The sequence below is a fragment of the Nuphar pumila genome, chromosome 11 (genome assembly GCF_984573655.1).
Source record: "Nuphar pumila chromosome 11, dmNupPumi1.hap1.1, whole genome shotgun sequence".
Lineage (NCBI taxonomy): Eukaryota > Viridiplantae > Streptophyta > Magnoliopsida > Nymphaeales > Nymphaeaceae > Nuphar > Nuphar pumila.
This window is the reverse complement of record NC_143259.1, coordinates 111947976-111961266: the sequence shown is the minus strand read 5'-3', so window position 1 is coordinate 111961266 and position 13291 is coordinate 111947976. Positions and strand designations below refer to the sequence as shown.

Sequence of the window (13291 nt, the reverse complement as noted above, 5' to 3'; positions counted from 1 at the left end):
CGTGCACAGTCACCTACTAAGTGGGTAACCTACTAGGTGGGCAGTGTAGGAAAAGTAAATTGGTCTCTAGGGCTCACAAGCAACGTGGTTCTACAAATCTTAATTACAAAAATAAACTAACAATCCTAATTAATGAGCAAAAAAATAAATTACCAATCTTAAATAAATCATAGAAAGAAAACTAACAGTCCTAAATAAGATGAGAACACAGGAGAGGCAATAAAATGAATACTCATTTTTATATCACCATTCCTCAACAACGATGCCAAAAATTTGGTGTAAGTTTTATGAAATAAATTTTTAAAGAGATATTTTTGATAAAAATATTTTGTGAAAGTCAAACACCAAATAATAAAAACTTGCTCACACTAAGGTGAGATTCGAGTCGAACTCAGGAAACGAAAGAAAACTTTATATTCTACACAAATTGCAAGCTTTATTGCCTTAAAAATAAATAAATAAAAGTAACTAGCCAAGAAAATCAACAGAGAAATAGAAGTCCTTGACCTTGACTAACACGTCTTCCAAGATTTCTCGTGGATACTTGGTAGACCTGTCAGCCAACTGTAAAACAGTAGTCGTGGGCTTTAAATCCTCAATCCCAAAGGTGTCATAAAGAAAACCCAACAATATGTTCACGCTTGCCCCAAGATCGAGCAATGCACGCTCGATAGTCATGTTCCCTATAACACACGAGATGATCGGTGCCCCAGGATTCTTGAGCTTAGGTGGGGCTTGGTGCCGAAACACGAAGCTCAATTGCTCAGTCAAGAAGATCATCTTGGGCAACGACCTCGATTTTCTCTTCTGCGTGCAAAGTTCTTTGAGGAACTTTGCATAAGCAAGCACTTGCTGGACGACGTCAAGCAGGAGGAGGTTTATGTGAACATGCTTGAATATGTCAAGCATCTCGTGTATGCGCGCTCCCTGCTTGCTAAAAGCATTTGGTTTTGCTAAGGCTTAAGGAAATGGGGTTTTAGAGATATATGAAGGAGAAGGCATAGGCCTTGCCCACTTTTCTTGGGCCTAGTAAGAGAGATCGACTGGTCACTAGGTCTGTCACTGGGCTCTTTAGTCTTCTCCTGAGTCGGGTGGACTTCCTTCCCACTCCGAAGAGTGATAACAGAGTTGGCCAACTTTTGGTGAGACTCTGTGAGGTGTAGGTCATGTTGCATGGGTTCTTTACCCCGCAAGTTGACAACAGATTCACTAGGGAGGCTTCCCTCTCTTTGCCTGCTCAAGACCTCAGCCAACTGTCCTATCTAGGTCTCTAGCTTCGCTATCGACTGTGTGTGAGAATTGAGGTTGGCATTAATTTCAGAAAAGGCCTCGAGCAATTTCTCTTGAAAATATGAGTTTGATATGGGCTCTTGAGGAGAAGGCAAGCTAAGCTGGGGAGGGGCCTGAGGGAATGTGGGTCACGGGTAACCTTGTAGGGGGTTACTCTGTCTGTGCTGTGTCTGAGGAGGTAGATGGGGTGGCTCTTGTGGATTGTTCCACGCAAAGTTGGGATGATTTCATCATCTCAGGTTATAGGTGGGTACATAAAGATCATGCGTCGGTCTGGCGAAACCTTGAGCAACATTCACTTGTTCCTGAACGAATTCAGGATAGAGTGGTGTTGCCAAACACTCAGAAACCAAGTGTGTAGGGCTAGCACATAGCTCGCACACTTTTCCTACTGGATTTAGCAAAGCTGGGTTGGCCAGTAATTGATAAACTTTCTTGGTCAACTAGTCCACTTTGATTTGCAACTTATGTTCGGACCCAACTTCGAAAATCCCTCTCTTCTTAGGACCACTAGGAACAGGCGTGGTCTTATCAAGTCACGGGGATAGGGTATGATGCATGACATTTTTGCTCAATATCTTGAATAGAGCCCATGCCTCATCCTTGCTCTTGAGCATGAACGTGCCCCCCCATGAAGAATCAATCATTTACTTGTCCTTCTCGGTCAGGCCATCATAAAAGTACTACACCAGTTGTCAACGAGGCACCTGGTGGGGGCACTTGCGGAGATCTTTCATCCCCTCTCAATTCTCATGAAACTGTTCTTTCATAATCTGAGAAAAGTTGGTTGTGAATTTTTTATACTGGTTCGTCTTACCAATTGCGAAATATTTATTAAGAAACTCACGTTGGACGCGTTCTTAAGTAGTAATTTGAATCGTATCTAAGGCCTTCAGCCAGTGCTTGACTTTGTCCTTGAGGGAGAACAGAAACAACGCCAACCTCAACACATCATCCTCAAAATTGTTGATATGCAGATTGAAGTAGATCTCGAAGCACTCATCAAAATGATGGTAGGGGTCTTCGTTACTCAGACCATAAAAAGATTGAAACATTTGGATTATGTTGGCCTTTATCTCAAAATGTAGAACTCATATAACGGGTCTAGCGATGCAGGAGGCGGGAGTATATTCATTAGGAATGAAATACTCTCTTAGAGGATGTGTCAACTGTTGATCCTGAGCCATGGGGCCGGATCGATGGACTCTCATAATAAGGGACTTGGGGTCCTCAACTATCTCAGCAAGCTAGGGGTCAAGCGAGCGTCGCCCTTGCATATACCTAAGGGTAGATCGGTGCAGCAACCGTCCTAAGTAAAAGGCTTTCTACCTATCTAACGTGCAATGCGGCCAAACCACAATAAACCACAAAGCATGTAAAGAGAAAAATAATTAGAAAGCAAGAAATAAACAAGCATCATACACTTGCACTCACAGATATTTTACGAAAAGCAAGCTATGAGCATGATACTAATCATGCGTGATCACCTCCTAAGGGTAGCCTAGTAGGTGGGTCATGCAAGAAAGCTAAGCTGGTATCTAAGGTATGCAAATACGTGGTTCTAAACCTAAATGTTGAAAAAAAACTAAACAATCATAAATAATTAGCAGTAAATGAAACTAAGCAGTCCTAAACTAAGAACAAAAAGTAAACTAGTAACCTAAATAAACGTGAACACTCAGTGGTAATAAAGTGAATACTCGTATTTAATTGTCATTCCTCGGCAACAGTACAAAAAATTTGATGCAACTTTTTCAATAAAAATGTCTATGCAAACAGTGCATCAAATCATAAAAATCGGTTTACACTAATGGTGATGTCCGGGTCGATCTCAAGGAACGAAAAAATATTTTGTATTCCAAAAAAAAGCTAAACTACTCTTTATTGCCTTGAAAAATAAAAGAATTAATTAACTAAATCAGAGAGAGTGCTGCCCTGCAGAGGGCTTAAACAAATAAAAATAAAGTACCTTATTACAAACCCAAATTTGAATTAAATTAAATAAATCATAATCTAAAAGAAAGAAGAAAAGTCTTTAGTGCTTCGAGTCTTTAATCCCCTTGATGTTTTGCTTTTTTTCTTTGCATATCACTTTGTGGTCTTTCTAAGAGTGAAGGGCCTTTTGAGGAGACCTTTTAGGGACCATCAAGGGCTTTTTTAGGGTACTTTTGAGGGCTCTCATATGTTTGATTGCTTTCCTGCAAAAATATAAATACAAAACAAGAACAAAAATAAAGAAAACTATGCAAAATCTAAGGTTAGTTTTATGAAAAATCACAAAAACATGAATCGAACTACCTCAACCAACTTGTAATCTTAAATCACTAAAAGACATATTATTAAAACAAACTAACAACTATGTAACAGATTATGAAACAAACTAAAGAGAGAATTGTAACAAACTATTTAATAAACTAACTATGAAACAATTGGAAGAAAACTAACTAGCTAAAAAAACATTTAACTAAACAAAACTATTCTAATCTAACTAATTAAAACTAAAATTAATGTAATAAAATAAACTAATGCTAACTTATTACATTAACTAGGTAAAAAAAATAGTAATAAGAGAAATCGTGAACTAGACTAAACACTACTTAATGGAAGGAAGAGAAAAAAATCTAACATAAACAAAGTAGATGAGAACGTTGAACCATGACCTAGCTAAACCATGTTAAAAAAAAATCTTTACACATGACACCTGCAACAACTATTGCATTAACTAGGCACTAAAAACACGTAACAGCAAGTCACATACTCATTAGCAACTAGGATATTAACACCATTGAAGCATAAAAAAAAAAAACTATGATGAACTATTTAATCAATGCACACATGCTGCAAAGAGACTTCTTTTATTAACGTCAATCAGACTGTGCGTGACTGACATTCATAATCTTGGACTGTACACCTGCAACATACGTGTATTACATGATCGTATGCTAAAAATCTGTGTGTTCATCATAAAACAATAAAAAAAAAATGAATAGGGCCGAGTCTTGCAAACTGGAATTTACAGTGCTGATCAGAATCTTTAGATCAAGACCCAATCTGGTCCTTTACTCCAAACTATCGCAACTCACACACAGATGCGTGATCTCAGACATGATACCCGAGAGTAAGGAAAAGAAAAATGTTCACCAAGAATCATGTTATCCCTTATGATTCATTGATATGCAAAACCCACACCGTCTGACATAAACGAACTGCTGGACCGTATAAACAAAATGAACAATGAACTACAAGCATTGACAACTAACTATATTATGTGAAAATAAATTCTAAGTTATCCTATATGCAATAAAAGGGCATAAAATTGAGTATGCTATATGCAATGATAAGACGCACGGTGACACACTTGATAAACTAAAAAAAAAGGTAAACTAAACTAAATATCTAAAGAGACAAAGGAGAAGAGGTTTACATGTGGCTTACTTGAGAAGAAGAGAGCAGCCTCTCCACGATATGTGCTCGTCACACTACATCCCTTGATGAAAAAAGAAAAAGGAGGAGAAGAAGAAGAAGCCGGCAAGGAAAAAAGATAGAGGAGAGAAAGAAAAAGAGGAAAAGAATAACAAGAAGAAGAAGTAGAAGAGAGGAGAAGAAGAAACCGGCTGAAAGAGAGAGGGAAAAAAGAGAGAGAAAAGAAAAAGAAAGGAGAATGAGAGGAGAGGAGAGAGAGAGACAAAGGGGGCGCGTGAATCTCAAGGTGAGAGATGCCCTTTTTTCTTTAACAACGCTATTTATAATATTTTAATTAAGTTTTGAAAGCCTTTTTAAAAAAGTGTCTGTATATTTTTTAGATATTTTAAATAAATCTAATTTTTGAAAGTATTTTTTAAAAACTTAATTAATTTCTCAAAAGAGCTCAAATTGCTCAAATTTTAATTTCCTAACAGAGTTTTTTGGTGATAGACTCCAGCCGTGTCGGTCACCAAAAAAACAGGGTCCATACAAATAACCAAATCGATTTTTTGGTTTCCATAAAATTAAGAATTTCCTTGCTAATCTCTTTTGTTAATTTCCTATGTTTGTTTTTTCAAGATTGCTAGTGGTTTGATTCTATGCCAATACACGCCTCACCAAGGGCCGATTCGAGCACCGATAGGGATGGACCAGTCTGCACTCTGATACCAATGTAGGAAACTATAGATGGGAAAGTGTGAATTTAGTGGGTTGAAGCATGCACAATTATGCTCGGAATCACTAGGGACGATCAGTCCTTCCAACCCTCTTACTCATTATGCAGAAATTTTCTGTAAACCTAGAAAATTCAATTTCTATTGCACTTTCTTTTTCATATGATTTCTCATATTGATCCTGTCAGAGAGCCCTTTTTATAAACTTGTAAGAGATTGGTTTAGGACACATCCTTGGGAGAAATCTCTTGAGCCTATGTTAATATATGTAAATGTTATATATATATATATATATATATATATATATATATCCAATTACAACTTTTTCGGAGAGAGAGAGAGAGACCGTTAGGCCTCCTATGGCTACATGTGTAACATCCCTTTTACCTTCCAATGATTAGATTGGAGGGTAGGTCCATCAAGTAATATGTGTTATTAAGAAGGTTTCCACATGGTAAAAAGATAGTTATTAATTTTGTTATTTTTTATCTATCATAATATTTGGATCTTTTATTATTCCCATGAGACAACAAATTGGTTCAAAGTTGAAAGTTGTAAGGAGAAGCCAAAACAATAACTAATAAAATTTTAATGCTTATATTTGAGATTTCACTATAAATTTTTTAGTGTAAAAACCATAGTTACCTGAAACTTCTTGCTATATGAGAAGCTTGCTTTGGAAGCCAAAAACTCTACTTTTCTTTGGGAGGAGGGAAAACTTTGAGAAACCAACTTTCAACATATAGGAAACTCGATCCTCATCATTTGCGAAATCAATTCCCTCTCGCTTTCTTAACTTTTATTTCACATTTTGTCTCATTCGCGTTTTTTATATTAAAAATACTACATGCTTAGTGTTCATGTCAATTTTTATTTGCTTTAATCTATTCTTTATATTGCTTTTTATGTGTATTTTTTTTATTTTTTTTTAAGTTTGCATAATCATTTACACTTGCTTCCCCTGCTTTCGCTTCTTATATCCATTTACTTTTCTGGTAACTATGGTAAAAACTGTCTTGGACTTGTGCATTTTTTAAACTTCAAAATATAATCGCGTTTTGAAATTAATGCGAAAACTCAGGTGTCGGTTTGCAAAATTTATCCGTTATTTTATTAACCGTAACACGGTTTAGGTATACTACTGGAAAAAGTTTAAAACGCAGCCGTATTTTTTAATAACGACAAAAAGTTTTGGGAGAATTCGAAAATTAACTATAAATAAATACAGTAGATCAAAACAAAAAAAGAAAAAAAAAGGAGGGTAGGGAAGCGATTGCGTCTCTCATCGGATTTTGCGTGGAATCTTCTCCCGCAAGCGATTCGGTTTTCTTTCCCCTTTTCTTCCCTTCTTTGCGCGATCGTGAGGATCATCATCGTTGTGAAAGGTGGGATGGCTCTCTTTTCCATTTTCTTTCCTTCCGTTTTCTTTTTGTTTTCTGCTGTTATGAATTTCCGATCTATTGCAGTATTTTTTCTCTCGGTTTGCTTTTTTCCCTTATTGGGTTAGGGTTTTCTTCTTTCCCACTCTCCCCTCTTTTATTATTTTCTGCGGATTCGATTCTCCTTCGCGGGGTTTTTGTTGATCGATCGCACCTGATCAGGTGGAAATTGGAATTGTCTCGTTTATCTTGTTTATCTTTTTTCTCGTTCTTCTGATTTTGAGATTTTAGGGTTCTTTTTCCTTTTGCTTATCTTTTGATAGGTGGGAATTGCTTTCCTTATTCTTTTTGTTTTTTGTTTTCTGTTCTTTGCTGTTTCTGTGGTTCTTTTAAGGGTGAGACATTGATCATTACTTTGCTGATTTTACTTTCTTTTTTTGTGTTTTCTTTCGGTGGGTGGGGGGATTGGGAGGAAAGACGGCTTAGTTGATTTCTTGGTATAATTCGTGGTGGGTTTCTTTTCAGACGGAACTAGGATTTGTGGGTTGTCGTTGTTTTTTTTTTCTTTTTTCCCCTTCCCCATTTGGTAATGACGTGCCGCAAACAAGATAGTCGATTTTATGCGATGATGAATTCTTGCTTTGATGGTTGGAAATTCTTGATTGTGGTTTTTTTGGTTGGTTTTCTGCAGATTTCCCTTTTTTTCTTTTTAATTTCTTGAGATGCTGATGATTCTAAATAAGTTGGGTTTTTTATTGCTGTTTGCTTGGGTTATTTCGAGTTGTTGTGGCTTTTTCTTTTTTTTCCTTCCCTCTCTCGCTCTCTCTACTTTTCTTTTTATGTTTTTTAGGGCTGTTTTGGTTGTGATCAAGGGGTGTTCTTGATGCAAAATTTATGCTTTCGATTATGTCACATATTCGGCATTGGTTCCTTGTGTCTTTGTTTTTTTTTCCTGGTTATATAGTTTGAAGCGTTTTATATTTTTACTTTTTTGTGGATGCCAACACGTAGACTTCGTCTCCATGAGAGATAGAACTGTATTATTTCTTTGGTTTATTTGATAAACATATATTTATTTTGCCTTTTATTATTTTTTCCATTTTCTTGCATCGTTGGTCCAGTTATTGTTTTTTGCTTTTTTTTACTTTGTCTTCTTACTTCATCTCCATGTTTCTTGACTTTCCCTTGAACTTAAACAATGTATGCCAATCTTGTGATAGGAGAAACTAGCTGGGAACTGCAATGGCAAAGAGTTCATTCAAGCTGGAACAGCCATTGGGTTTGTACTTCCGCCCTTCCTATCTTGTTTGTAGTTGTACGTGTTAACTACTGGGAATGCAGCACAGCTGCGGTGCAGATGGATTTCTATTTGCTTTTTCATGGGTCATTGACTTGCATCAACTTTCTCATATTCATCAATTCTGTACATCGAGAATTTTTGTTTGTATTGTAGTTTGTGTCATATGGGTAGACTTAGGGTGACATTGGTGTGTCATTTGTTTCGGATCCCAGTATATAGGAAGATGGTGTTGAGCTTCAAAAAAATCCTTGTTATGGTTGTTAAGAACTTGGGTGAGGGGCAGTTTTTCAGACTAAATTTTAGTTTCCATCTCTCCTTCCATCATGATTTATTTGTGCCATTGAAGCCCTTTAACTGGGTATTCTAAAACTTATCACTGCCTCTGTTATATCTTAATGTACCTCCATATAATTGACACAAGCGCACAGAACTGCCAATCTATTATTTCCTTAGCTACACTGGAAATATTGTTCTGTTTATGATTGATTGTATTAGCTTATGGTATCATACGGGGAAAATATGTGTACACCTGTGGAAAAGAGCTCACTGGTGAGTTTGTGAACGATTGATTTGAAGTATTGGACAATGTCTCAGCTATTCTTTTCTCTGTTTAATACTTTCCAAATATGGTTTGAATTTTATACCAGTATGAAATTTATTTGTTACCGTTGAATCTTTGGAGATGATATTCGATGGTTATCTTTATTAGCAATTTTCTAGTATCTTGATTGCGTCCAGTTTGTGTATAAATCTTATCGTGATGTGCAATTTCAGAAAGAAGACAAGCAGAATCTGCTCGGATCAGGGAGAAATACCCTGATAGAATTCCGGTAAAGTCTCCTTATCTTGTTGTTATTGTTGTTTTCTTTTTGTTATGATGCTGCATTCAACTATTGATATGATCTGTTGCTTTATGCCACAGGTTATTGTTGAGAAGGCTGATAGAACTGATATACCGGACATTGATAAGAAGAAGTCGGTTGTTAAATTAATGTTTATTTTCTTCATCTGTTGTCATCTGTTATTTGTGTGGTGCTTTCTACATATGTGATTTACTTTAATGATCTAAAAAATTTCTGCTATTTATGTAAAAAAATGTGGATTTTTCTCTGATTGTAGAACTTTAATGTTCCAAAATGACAACATTCTTTAGGATTTTGTATGTGTTCAAGTAATGTCATTCACTATGTTATCTAGGCATGCATATGGTTGTCAGTGTCAGACAAGGGTACAAAGTGTTGGACAAATCAAGGCGTAAAAAACTAGAAGGGAAGACAATTATACATATGCACACACTAACAGAAAGCAAAACAGAGTAAGACATCTTTTTTATTTCAAACCACAAAGAGATGTAAAGCACATCCGATCATTGAGCTAGAAAGCAAGAGGGGTTCATCCTTATCGAAAAAAGTGGGTGTCATATTACCAATGCAATGTGTGAGATTAAATCAGTAAATTTCTAATATATTATTTCATAATTTTCCTTTCATGATTGAAATGAATTCAGGAAGGCGTGGCCAATACAAAGTTATCAAGATGTTTGTAATTCTAGACGAATCTAACAAGTTAACTGTGAAAAGTATATTAAAATCCAAGAGTAACCTAGAAATCACAGAGACTTGATCCCTAGATGAATTGAAAACTGGTATTCTTAAGTGTTGATGTCAGTGTCAAGTTGCCAAGTATTGGATTCTTACATGACTGGCTTTAACCTTGAGTGTCCAGATAGCATAGATTGCCTAGCATATGAGGTTGGTTGGAATTTGTTATTTAACCTGCCTGTTGAGCTCAAAGGAGGTGAAGATTCTTGAGTGTACAGCTATCTTTGAATCATATAGAAGAGACAACATTTAGTTGCTTCTGTTGTGCCATTGCAAAAATGCCGTAAACAATGTTTATGTTTTGAGTCCTTTGTAAGTTTTGTTTGATTGTAGTAATTGTCTATATTCCTTCTGTATTTGTCATGGACGGGTGATTATTATTAATATTAGTCCATGTTATCATCATTATCCAACATGGCTGAAGTGAGCTTTTATTTTGATGTGATTCTTGTAAGAGATAGCTGGAACAGTTACTGGTCTGCGTGTCCATTAAGCTGGATCTGCCAGATAAGCCATGAATAGTCTGCTGTTGGGACAACTTTTGGCATATAGCCAACTCAATAACGGGGTGCTGGAAAATTGGTCACTGAGCTGGAGTGTGGTGTGGATGATCAGTCCAAATTGTTCTAAATTGGTTTCACTCAGCCTGCATACTCATGCACTCCTACATCCACACCCACGATTATACACTTGTGGGTGGTCTTAACATTTATGCTACATAGTAGATACTCAACCCCATGAAATATGTTAACTGAACGATGGTTCCATAGGTTAATTGTCACCACCACAGGTGTGCTCAGGTTGGCTGTGGGGTGGGTGTACCTGCACACATGCTCTGGTATTATGGGCTTGTTGCTCTGACGTGAACCTGGCCTTACTGCCTCTAATATTTGTCCTAATTACAGGTCTATCTTCTAAAGTGTTTTCCTACCAAATATTTTGTTTGGTGGTTGATGTTGGAAATGTTCATTGCAAAATGACATTTCAATCTGTAGTCACAGTGCTATGCTCTATAGTAATTTTCTCTGACAAGGTTAATTGTGTGCTTTCTCCTTTTACCATGTTAATTTCAGTAAAACAAATTAATTTAGACAGGAAACTCTTACTGTAAGAAATTAAATATGTAATCTACTTAATATCAGTCTACTACCGGCTATTTGATGGGTTCTTTGTTGTGGGTAGCGGGCAGAGTAGCATGGTTAAGTTGCTTGTGACTGTTCACTCTGATGCCTTGGTTATTGAATATGCGATCATGTGTGAAATTGTGCTCCTTTTTCAGTTTAAAAGGGAGAAAGTAATAGAAAAGATAATGGGAATTCAGAATCAAAGGGAAAACGAAAAAAATACAGTTTAGTGAGGATAATATTAGTCTTCTATGCCTAAATTTGTGCACGAGACTATTGTTTTAGAAAAATGTTTGGTCTTTGATATATGTCTAACATGGTGCCAACACTAGGCATTGGCATTGGCGTTTTGCTCACCTTACATGTATAGACAGATGTGTTCCATTTAGTTAGGTAGTTTTGATCATTCAAGGCGAGTTTTCACTCCGTGTGTTGTTTTCATGTGCACTTGTAACTATCAATATGACAAATGTAATACTTGACCAATATTTGTGAGCTGAATGTCAAATCTTAAGCATGGATATCAAGCAGCCTAAATACATGATCTTTTTTTATCTCTTTAAGCATTTAAAGTGTTCCTTGGTTATTCTTTGAGATTTTGGAATGAATATCTTGCTAGAGGATGGCGAAAGCAATCTGTTTCACCTGTCTTTTATTTCTTTCTGCTTCCTTGCCTTTCGTGTCTATGCATGTACTCGTGTCACAAAGCCATTTCTCATTTCTTTTGCTCTCATGGAGAAATAATAAGGTTATTGCTTGTGCCTTGATTACAGATATTTGGTTCCAGCTGATCTTACTGTGGGGCAGTTTGTTTATGTTGTTCGAAAGAGGATAAAGCTCAGTGCTGAGAAAGCCATATTTGTATTTGTCAAGAATGTCTTGCCACCCACTGGTAAGAAGAGGCCAAATTATGCTTTTTCTTAAAATAATGTGCATGTGAGCACTGGTACATGCATGTGCCAACAAGCACACAAAAAACAGTCACAATGCTTGAATTACGGCCCTTTTTGCAACTTGGGTGCAATTTATGTCACTTTAGAAAAAGTGGAAATGCAACCAAATCAAGGGGATATTTTCTGCGCATGTATTTGGTTAAGCGGTCTGAAGTTCCTATTTTGTATAGAAAAAATTTCTTTTTCCTTGTGCATCTTGTTCATCCAAGACTGCTTAATATGAAAAGTATGTGTACTGCTGAAGGGCAATTCATGTTGTGTTATAGACCCAAGGGGTTTGCCATAGTGGGATGGGGCCTAGGCCGTTTGACGGGCAGTCTAGGTTCAAATCCCATGGGCATCACCCCCTGCGTAAGCAGAAGATTCCCTGGGGTTGAGGGGTAAGCCTTCGGAGTTTTATGCTGACTGGACGACGACTGTAAGTACAGCAGGCTGAGCCAGTGCAACTAGGTCTCTGCCCCTGGGGCGGTTTCTCGGAGTAAAATATAAAAAAAAAATCATGTTGTGTTATGCTCTCGTATTGTGTGTGCCAATTTGGGGCGTCAGTGACTTTTATTATGCACCATTATCTTTTTATAGTAGAACCTTCGTCATAATTTGTCTGTGGTTGGATCAAGCAAAAAATGCTTTAACTCCATTGAAATCCATGTATATAAGCTTCTCTATGTCAATAACCGAAATTGTCTATTTCAGGTGCATTGATGTCCACCATATATGAGGAGCATAAAGATGAAGATGGTTTCCTTTACATGACTTACAGTGGGGAGAACACGTTTGGAGTGCTCTAAGTTCATCATGTCTTCCGTGTCCCGTAAATAATGAAGATAATATGTACATTCTTCTGTCATATCTCCCTCTTGGCCATCTCATCTGCTGGATGAATCAATGGAACCTAGTGAACTGGTCCCTCTTTGTCCCTTCCTTTCCCACGATACAAGCAATAACGCGTTATTGCTGCGCATCTATTAATGGCAAAAATTGATAGTAACTGGCAATAATTTGATCATGTGCATCTGCAGTGTTTAGTATCCTGGTTAGTCATTGTATCTATTTAATATGTTTTTCTGTTTTCAATTTGATGCAAATGCATTAGACAAATGGTTGATGCTTGCTCACCTATCCTAAGCTAGCAGGTCTAGTTCAATCTCAGGAACCAATTGGTTTGTTGGGATAAATCGGCAAGGTAAGTCATTTTAAATGAGCAGGGCTGTTCCCATCATTTCATGAAAAAGATCCATTTTGTTGTTTGGTCAAATTGTTGGAACTTGGAATCAATGTTGATTTGGGTTGATTTCATTGTGATTTATTTAAATTCTATGTTGAGCAGTGTAATTGATTTTATTTTGAGTTGGATGCGAATATCCATTAACTGGGAGACCGAAGCCCATAAAATAATCGAGCGCTAGAGATATGATTGGTATGTTGAAGGTAAAACGTAAAGAAAACAAGAGCAGTGATAGATAAACTGCAAATGATGTGTAAATGTCAATTAAAAAGATCCTTGG

At 36.8% G+C, this 13291-nt stretch overlaps 2 protein-coding genes across 2 annotated transcripts; one reads left to right on the top strand and one right to left on the bottom strand.

Moving 5' to 3' along the window:
- Nucleotides 1-468: 468 nt before the first annotated feature.
- Nucleotides 469-909, bottom strand: LOC149822864 (uncharacterized). Its single transcript, XM_089980400.1, has one exon. It carries the CDS (start codon nt 907-909, stop codon nt 469-471), a length of 441 nt encoding a protein of 146 aa, XP_089836526.1.
- Nucleotides 910-6663: 5754 nt separating this feature from the next.
- Nucleotides 6664-12812, top strand: LOC149822863 (autophagy-related protein 8C-like). Its single transcript, XM_089980124.1, has 6 exons — nt 6664-6814; nt 8029-8087; nt 8883-8938; nt 9031-9083; nt 11607-11725; nt 12480-12812. Exons 2-6 carry the CDS (start codon nt 8051-8053, stop codon nt 12572-12574), a joined length of 360 nt encoding a protein of 119 aa, XP_089836250.1. The 5' UTR covers nt 6664-6814; nt 8029-8050; the 3' UTR covers nt 12575-12812.
- Nucleotides 12813-13291: the final 479 nt, after the last annotated feature.

Excerpts from the sequence above, each read along its gene's own strand:
- LOC149822864 (XM_089980400.1), bottom strand. The coding sequence starts at position 909 with ATGCTTGACATATTCAAGCATGTTCACATAAACCTCCTCCTGCTTGAC.
- LOC149822863 (XM_089980124.1), top strand. The coding sequence starts at position 8,051 with ATGGCAAAGAGTTCATTCAAGCTGGAACAGCCATTGG. Across the intron at positions 9,084-11,606 it reads CCGGACATTGATAAGAAGAA|ATATTTGGTTCCAGCTGATC; the intron begins GTCGGTTGTTAA and ends CCTTGATTACAG. Across the intron at positions 11,726-12,479 it reads GAATGTCTTGCCACCCACTG|GTGCATTGATGTCCACCATA; the intron begins GTAAGAAGAGGC and ends TGTCTATTTCAG.